Source organism: Tupaia chinensis, unplaced genomic scaffold (genome assembly GCF_000334495.1).
Source record: "Tupaia chinensis unplaced genomic scaffold, TupChi_1.0 Scaffold000059_1, whole genome shotgun sequence".
Lineage (NCBI taxonomy): Eukaryota > Metazoa > Chordata > Mammalia > Scandentia > Tupaiidae > Tupaia > Tupaia belangeri.
In genome coordinates this window covers 434,870-444,494 of record NW_006159517.1, presented here as the reverse complement: position 1 = coordinate 444,494, position 9,625 = coordinate 434,870, and the positions used below count along the sequence as shown (strand labels likewise).

General features: G+C 50.1%; 1 protein-coding gene across 1 annotated transcript in view; it reads right to left on the bottom strand.

Annotated features, from left to right (window-relative positions):
• KRT77 (keratin 77) overlaps positions 1-2,981 on the bottom strand; it is a 19,434-nt gene extending 16,453 nt beyond the window's left edge. Inside the window, 1 exon segment of the mRNA XM_006141597.2 lies at positions 2,412-2,981. Within this exon segment, the coding sequence (XP_006141659.1) occupies positions 2,412-2,981 (570 nt within the window).
• Positions 2,982-9,625: the final 6,644 nt, after the last annotated feature.

Genomic DNA, 9,625 nt, shown 5'->3' with positions numbered 1-9,625 from the left:
AATGCTGCAGAGGCCTGGGTCGCCTTAGATGAGGTCAGGGAAGGCCTCGCTGAGATGGTGGCATCTGAGCAACATGACATCTGAAGGCGGCGAGGGAGGAGGCTGAGCCTCTCACCAGGAGGAGCAGTTCCAAGAAGAGGGAATGGCAACTGCAAAGGCCCTGAGTCAGGACTGTGCTTGGGTCCCAAGGGATGACAAGCATGCAGCAGTGTGCTGGTGAGGAGCAGAAGGCTGTGCAGACACACGAGGTACCTTGGGGGCAATTTCCCAGCCCTCACCCTGCTCGCCGGGCCTTGCAGTCTGAGAGCTGTTCCACCCAGTGGTGGCAATGCTGCCTAATTTCCACAGCAGCTGCTGGGGGCCGGATCATAGAGGCCGCTATAGGAGTGGGGCTTTTTTTCCAAATGAGACAGGCAGCCAATGGAGGATAAGCTTTTAAAGGATGGCTCGGCTGTGGTGCTGAGAATAGCGGTGCAGGGCTCAGGGTGAGAGCAGGAAGACCAGTTTGGAAACTGTAAAAGTCACCTTCTCCCTCCAGCCAGAGCCCACCTGGCTGCAGGCACTTATCCCCCGGTCACCACAGGCCATGCCCGTAGCGCGGACAGGAAGTCAAGGTCTCTCTCACCTTGGCCTCTGCTCACAGCCCCATGCCAAAAAGCTGGACGGGTGCCTGTTCATGGCAGGAGCCATAAGCAGATAAGTTTCAGTCTCACACATTGGAGGGAATCAGTTGTCAACAGCCTGTGGTCATTTCACTGACCCCAACCCTTCCTTTTCCCTTTTCCTCCCTTGACCCAGCCTCAATCTCCCAGTGGTGTCTCCTTGACCCTCACCTCCCAGCTCCAGTCAACCCTCATGCCCCTCATGTGCCAAGGGGTAGTGATATTCAGTCACATTTTCCACCCATGGCGACCAGAGTAGCCGGAAGCACTTTGCTCCATGGCACTCAGTTTTGTCTATCTCTGGGCCTCGGCGTTCTTCCCCTTCTTCTACCCCCTACACACACACGCTCTACCCTATCCCAGCATTTGCCCAGATATCAGGGGCCAGTTTGGTGACCCGACATTGACCTCCAGCAGGATTTGCCCTGCAGTCAGGTCACAGGTCAAGCTCTGGCCTCAACACCGCACCGCTCTGAGGGTGAGGGCCAGCCATGGAGCATGCAGAAGCCTGCGTGCTCCCTGGTGCTTCCCACCACCTCTTCAAAGGCCAAGTCCTTTATTGGGAGCGTCCAGCAGCCTCTGTGCCTTCACTTCTGGACAAAAGGCAATGCTGGATGGAGTTTCTACCACAGCTATTCCACTAGCCTCTGCCTGGTGATTTGGGCCCAAAGAGGACCTATCAGAGGTTTCTTCAGGGACCTAGGGAGACAGGCTTCCACAGCTCTGTCTGGCTCATTCTGGGCCCTGGGTCAGCTACAAGGACGAACTAGCACCAAATGCTACACTGTGGGCATACGCTATTCACATTAGCCCCAGAGACATTCACCAGCTCCGCTACAGTCGCCCTGCCTGCGTCTCCTGCCCTGCCTCTGAAGCTTCATCTCCACGTCTGCCCTCTGCCCTCTGTTATCTCGTTTTTCCCAGGAACTTGAGCCATTTGAAATTCCCTAAAGGTGTCACATTCATGCCTCCCCAGCCCATCTGTTTGGAAATGCCCCTCTGCCTGAAGAACTTGTTTGACTCTTCCTTTACCTTTAAGATGCAGACCAGACCTAGGGTGCCCCTGGAAACCCTCCTAGAAACCAGCAAGTGGAGCTCACAGCATCCTCCTTTGAGCTGCCATGGCCCATGGAGTACCACCCCTACTAAAACACTTGCCACATGCTGCTGTAATTCTCTTCCCTTTAGATACGGACCTGTATCCTTGAGGGCAGGACGTTTGTCCTAGTCACCCCTGCCAGTGTCTGGCATATAGCAGGTGCTCGATAGACTCCTCAGTAAATATTTGTGAGCTGGATGGGTGGACCAATGGATGAGTGGATGCTTGGGTAGAGTGATGCACGGCAGAGTGGATGGATGGATACATAGAGGGATGCATTAAATAGGCTGGCTGTGCGTGGATGGGGGGATGCATGGGTGAGTGGATGAATGGGCATGTGTGGAGGGTGGCTGGGTAGACGGGTACAGGGTATATGGGTGGATGGGTGAATGAAAAGCAATGAGTAAGAATGAGGTTTCCACACTGTGTAGCTGTTGATTATGTTCATATCCCTTATCTGCTTTCCTGCCTAAAGAAAAAGAAATGATTCCTCCCCAGAGGACAGATCATGGCCTACGTGAGGTACAAGCTTTCCTAAAATCCCAGGACACACACCTAGAACCGAGTGTGGTGAAGGGTGGCAAGGTACAAGGCCTTCTCGGTCATTTGGTCAGTGACCACAAGACTTTTCCTGCCCCTGGGGTACTCACCTTGTCGATGAAGGAGGCAAATTTGTTGTTGAGAACCATGATCTGCTCCCGTTCCTGAGACTTGACCCTCTGAATTTCAGGGTCTACCTCTAGATTAAGTGGCTCCAGGAGGCTCTGGTTAACGGTCACCTCTTGGATGCCCCCCGGGGGACAAGAAGGACCAAAGCTTCCAAGCCCAAAATTGCTAACCCCAAATCTAGCACCCCCAAAACTACCACCTCCAAAGCCCCTACCCCCAAAGCTGCCTCCCCCAAAGCCACCACCCCCAAAGCCTCTGCCCCCTCCAAATCCTCCTCCTGCTCCCCCACCCTGGCGGAAACCACTGGCACTTCTCTCTACTAGGTTAAAGGAGATGCTTTTACTGCCGCCCAGATTGTAAAGGCTCCTACTGCCAAAGCCCCTCCCATAGCCCCCATAGCCACCACCACCACCACCACCATACCTCCCTCGGGCCTGACGCACAGACCCCACAGCGCGACTCCCACCACCAGCACCTGCAGGACAGGCACTGCTACAAACACGCCTGCTCCTCAAGCTAAATGCAGACTGAGAACTGAACTGGCGGCTCATGGCTGCCAGAGCATCCAGAGAAGCAGACACAGCAAGGGCCCAGCTGGAAGGCAACAGAGACCAGGGAGGGCAGGAGCTATGACTCCCTGGGCAAAGGTCTGGCTCAGTCCCTATATATACACGTTTGCTGGGCTGGGCATCTTCAGAATGCTGGGAGGGGAGTATTTGTGTTTAGTTTGCCTGCCAGCAGCATCTGTTTAAAACCTCACACTGAGGAGTTGCAGAAATTACACCCTAGACAAACTTGATCATTTATCATTCATCTCTTGCCATCTAGAGATCAGAATGCAGTAGTATCTCAGGATCTAGTTGCTGGAAACTCCTCTACAGTTTTTCCCCCAAATTATTTGTTGATCTCTTCCTAAGAAACTCCACCAGTGAGTTGTTTGTTTTCGGGTGTGCCTGGGAGATCTGGGGCGAAGCTAGGGGGTATCTAGCCATCTCAGGACCACAACTGGGGCAAGGGTGGAGACTCCTGCTCTCACAGTGTTGTCCTGGTGAGGCGAGGGTTTTATTCTACCTCCCTACATCTGGATTCTGCTCCCTACTCTTATCACCATGCACACCCCAAATTTTATCACATAGAAACATGGTATTGTGGTCAGTGAGTGTAGGCAGAAGCCCAGGGACTCTGCCTAAGCCCATCCATATTGGGTGTTCTGTAAGCCTCAGGATCCTCAAACACAAGGAAGGTCCTTAGCACTGAAGGCCTATGGCTGTAAATTTGTTGGACATCTACTAGTACCTAATACCGTCTTTTAAGCTAGGAGACAAAAGTATCCCAAAGTATCTCTTTCTCTATTTTATCATTTTCCATGTGTTACTTTCAAAAGAATCAAATAATAACATGAATTATCCTTTAATTTAGGGATTTTTTTAAAAAGTAATATAAAGTACAAGCCCTATTTTTTTTTAATTTTAGATTCAGCAAACATAAAATTATTCTGCTAAAAATAACAGTAAGTTCCTACTCTCCAACCATCACAAACCAGTAACAGAGCACTGGCAGACCAGCACCGGTCTGGGCCCACACATCAAGATGCATGTCCAAGACAGCGTGCCTGGGTGCAGCTCCCCCAGCGAGCCTCAGTGTCAGCCGGCAATAATATGTTTTGCCCTCTGGACTCAGATAGCTGGTGGCTCTCATCCAAAATGTAATAACAATTTTAAAAGCTTGAAGAGAAAAAAGAAAAAGCTAAATGTCCAACCTTAGAAGAACTGCTAGGTAGTGTCTTACCCACTTGGCTACAACTATTTTAAATCCTTATCATGGACACTATGTACCAGAACTGGAAGATGCTGGTGATACAATGCTAAATGAAAAGCAGCACAGAGCTCAACCGTGGCAGTTCATGCTGGCAAACACTACTACACGGGACCAGCGGGTGGCATAATGGTTACATTGCTGGACTCCCACATAGTTGACTGTGGTTCGCATCCCGGACTTGGCGACTTAAAGCACACTTGGCATGTGTGTACGTGTCTGAAATCTCAAGAGGAAAATGGAGGAAGAGGGATTGTGGTATAGCCAACCACCCTGGGGGGCGATTTCTCACTTTCTGTCTCTCTGTCTCTCTCTGCCTCTCTGGCAAGCACACGTGCCCTATAGTCTTAGTAGATTCCAGGCAGGAAGCAGCAGTGGTGTGGTGAAAGGGTACTTGGGTTGAACATCTTAAAACCCTCCTAGCCCCAGGGCTGGGGGCCAGAGCTAAAGGACTTGGACAACACAGGACAGTGGTTTCCACACTTGCTACAGATTGTAAGCATCCAGAGAGCTTCAAAAACACCAGGACCTGGGTCCACCCCTAGGGACAGAGATTAAACTGATTTGGGCATGTTGACCTTGACTTAGAAAAAACTTTTCTTTTCCGTTTATTTCTTCCATGAGTAAGAAAGAGATGGGAAGAAAGAGAGCACCCCCAAAAGGTCTTGATGCCTTGATTCATCCCTAGCCTCAGCCAGCTCCACATTGTGGACACACACATGTTCAGGGTACGCAGGGGATGGGGGCAGGGGTGTGCTTCAGACACTAACCCTGAACCTTGCCAGGTGGATCAGCATCACAGAACCTCATTTACCACTGCACCAGCCTCCAGCTCCCAGGTTTTGGAACTATTAAAAGATCCCAGGTGATTTGAATGGGCAGACAAGTTTGGAGACTATGGCCCAGAGGGCACATGCAAATGAAGTAGCCTCTTGAGATTTCATTCAGCCCAAGAACAAACTAATAATAACAAACGTCATCACAATAGCTAAGCCCTTGTCGAGTGCCCTTGGTGGGTTGTACACTTTGCCTGGTCTATAACACGATGGTCTCATTTAATCTCAGCACCTGTAACATTTGACAGAGAGAAAATGAGCGTTGGAGAGATAAGCAATTTATCCAATAGAAAGATGAAATGGTGGAGGGGACATTTGAACCCAGGCATTCTTGCTGCAGAATTCACATGTGTTGAAGAGGAGATAAGGCCCTTGGGCAGAGATATGCCTCTTTCCTCTTCTCCTGCCCCCTCTGCTAGCCAACGAGTGCGCTTCTTGAAAGGAAAGTGGGAAGTCAGTTGAGGGCTCCCGCTGGTCCAGCCTGTCTCCCAGGTACTGAAATCCAGGGCTGCCAAGAGGGTGAGGCCAGGGCAGTTATCAGCCACCTGATCACAGTCTCGGGCAGCAGTGGGAAGCAAGGTTCAAGAGGAACTCCTGGTATGACAGGCAGGGGGAGGCACAAATCTGCTCCTCACCTTACCCTGCATCTCTGGGTCTGGAGGTTGTTATCACAGAGGAGTGGCAAGGGTGTGGGGATGGAGAAAGTGAGGGAGGGACGGAAGGAAAGAGGACAGATCTCACCACCAGCCCACACCCAGGGGGGAGGGAAAAGCTGAAGCCCTGGAGTGTATATGTGGGCTTTGGGCTCCTTGAAGCCAGAGCTTTTTGGCCTGCAGTCAGCAGAAATGGGCAGAGATGAGACATGGATTCCAACTCAGACCACCTTCTCTCTGCATTAAGACTGTCGGAACTGGACGCGTGGAGGCCATCAGCCTAATGCTTTCATCCCATCAGAAGGAAACAGGTGCAAAGAGAGGAGCTTGGTCAAGTTCCAGGGTGAGCTGGTGATGTAGCTAGAACTAGAGCTTGGGAATCTTCCCTCCCAATCCAAAAATAATAAAGACACCTATGGGAAATTCCCAGGTAGCCCCCGCACTGTGCAGCCTGAGAGAGCTGGACAGATGGGGAACTCCACCTCCAACCGCTAACAGGTCCTGTGTCGGTGTCTGGCTAGGGAGAGAGGTGGTGCGCACAGGGACATCACGGCGAGTCCTCCTGATTTCTAGGTTAGAGTGGGTGTTTGGGCAGCAACTACAGCCTCGAACTCCTCCCCAAGCCCCAAACTCGCCAGGAGCTCACCAATGATATCCCAGGACTTACCTGGAAACAGGAGGGAGTAGTCAGTTTCCTTCCTGTTTATCAAACCTAGCAGGTGTTCTTGGGCCCAAATATTGTCCAGCAGGGTCTCACGAAGTCACAAAGTCTCAGCAGCTCTGCCAATTCCCATGGCGAGGGTTCAGAGATAATATTGTTCCGGGCATACTCAGGCCCTTCCATCTAGCAGGCTGGAAGTCATGACTACTAACACACCCATTTATAAAGCTGGTAATCTTCTCTTGTCTCTGAGCAAAGGGAGCCGCTGGGCAGGCGTGAAACCAAAGGAAAATAAGACTGCAGGTTCAGCTTGAACTGAGTTCCAAGAGAAACAGCAAGGTCTCAGCCGAGGCATGGGATCGTCTCAGCAGACGATGCTTTCATATGTTGTATCAAAGAGGGAGACAGGACAGGCTCAGATGGCAGGGCTACTCAGTGGTGAGGTGGAGACCGGAATCCCTGGTCCGTGGGGAAATATGAGACCTGCGTAAACGCGCCACCCTCTCAGAACTGCCTCACCTTGCCCGTGGGGAGAGAGCAGAGGGCTGTACGAGCAGAAGGAATTCACAATTTATGATCATTCCTGCCATTTAAAGAATAGGTAGGTTCCAGAAAAGTTGAGTGGAAATAGTAACGACTCTTTGTTCACCTCTCACCAAGCCCCAGGAGTTAAGCAGACAGCATCATTCAATCCACACAACCTCATTTTAGGGATGCTATTTGGGCCGGGGTGGAGAGGGGAGAGGTCAAGCAGATGACACCTGAGCAGCCTAGTTCTAAAGCCCAAGAACTTGTCACTAAACTGTTTTACTTGCAGCTTTATGGGGCAATCCAGAAAGGCTTTGGAGTTAATCTGCAGAAATCTGAATTCTGGCCTTACTAGTTATTTGACTCGGTGATGGATTCACTGACTTCCCTGGGCTTCAGTAATAGCACTGCCTACCTCTTAGGGTAGATTAGAGGAACTGATTCGGAAAAGCTCTTAGCACAGTGCCAGGCCCATACTGAGAGCACTGATTTGAGCACTTCATGTTACATAACTGCATAAAGCACAGCTCTGCTAGCCAGTCTGTGTTTCTGTCCACCTTTCCTGGAAATCAGAAAGTCCATGCGAACAGGAGAACACAGCCCTATGAATACTGTGAGTTAGGCAAGAGGTGCAGAAAAGCTTTGGCTTAATCAACTATTTAAAAGAACTTGGCAATTTCTTGAATCAAGTCAGCCGTCCTCTTCTGTCATGAAGCTAAAGTCTCCTCTCTCTGAGCTTAATTCCCAGCCAAGAAGGGACAGGCAGCTTTTCCTCTTCTCCTTTTCTCCTACTCCTCCTCCTTCAGAGATCTTACTGATCTTCTTTTTCATTTCCTATAGGGAACATGTGTTCACAGGAGAAAGAAAAACCCCACGGAGATGGCCACATCGTAACTCTTTCTCTTCCATTCTCCTCTTGGAATTTTGGGCACATACACACACATACCTGGTATGTATTTCAAACTTCCGCATCCAGAACTCAAACTGTGCAGTCAACCATGTGGGATCCAACACCTTAACCTCCACTCTTTCTGCTGACCCCTATTTTTGTTTATTTATTTATTTATTTATTTATTTTTGAGAAAGCTCTGTACTGTTTTCCACAGCAGTTGTGGGTACCAATTTGCAGTCCCACCGACAGTGCACCAGGTGCTTAACATCACTAAACATCAGAGAAATGCACATCAAAACTACTGTGAGTTCTCACCCCGTACCTGTTAGGACTGCAATGATCAACAAGTAAGATAACAGGGTGTGGAGAAAAGGGAGCTCTTGCACAATGGCTTGTTTTTGAGAGGAGAGCCCCTCTGAGCGCAGGCTGCAGTGGGACAGTCCCCACGCTTCCTCTGCCTGAATTGGACTATTACAGGGACTTGTTTCACAGCAGCACTAGAATACGGTGCTGAAGCTGCAGCTGTAGATGGCGTTTCTCAGCCTGGGGAGCATGTGGCTACCTCACGGCTGCGTGTTTACTTAGCTGAGTTTCTGTGCTCACCCTCAGTGTGTCCTCTCCTCTGTCTACCCGACATCCTTTGCCAGTCCTTCATGCTAGTGAGGACACCACTTTATGACGAAGGGCCTCACAAGCACCCCTTTCCACATTTGCCCACTCTTCTTTTGCTTCTCCCACTTGCATTGCCCCCTGGGGCTTTCTCAGCCCTGCCCTGAACCTCATTCCATCCAAGCATTCTTGATTGTGTGTTCACATCTGGGATGGGGCAGGAGTGACCTGTGGTGGACCATGTGAGGTGCTTGTAGGGTCTCATAACTTAGTGTTGGAAGTATTCTGTCCCACATCACAGTAAACAGACACCCTCAGCAGATGCAACTGTTTTGCTATACAATATTTAAATTTCTATAATTGCTTTGAAAATACATAACTACTGGTAATTCATTTAATTAAAATGAGCTATAATCACTCGACATTTTCAGCTGTCCAGTCTTGCACATGACCGTTTTAGTCCACAGTAGACCATGTAGAAGATGGTGGTCGCTTACGGGGCATATAGGCTATCCCATCTAGCCCAGGTGTGCGGTAGGCCATCCCATCTAGCCCAGGTGTGCGGTAGGCCATCCCATCTAACCCAGGTGTGCAGTAGGCCATCCCATCTAACCCAGGTGTGCGGTAGGCCATCCCATCTAACCCAGGTATGCGGTAGGCCATCCCATCTAACCCAGGTGTGCGGTAGGCCATCCCATCTAACTCAGGTGTGCGGTAGGCCATACCATCTAGGTCTGTGTACCAATTGAATCACTTTATGACGTTTCTCAAAATGCATCCCCGGGGCTTAGCAACGTGTGGTTGTATTTGTAATTGCTTGAAGAGCAAGGACATTTAATCCACAACATTTTTCAAATGTAATGAAGCGTGTATGAATTCGAAATCTTACCAGTTAGGTAAGTTGGTATATGTCATCCAGTGTCCCTTAGATGAAAGAGCCCTGCCCCTCCAGCCCTGGAACTCTAAGAACCTCTCTGTGGAGGTCCCTCCCAGCTCAGGCCACAGCTGTGTGTATGAAAGGACCTTGGGTAGCCCACCGGCAGCAGAGACACAATAACCATGGAATCCAGAATGGAAAATCTACCACAATGTCACAAACACAATGCACTTTATTGAAGATACAGAGCAGAGAATTCCTTGCTCTGAGCCAAGAAGGACAAGTACCAGTCATGGGAAATCAAAGCACCAGCAGGAAGTGGGG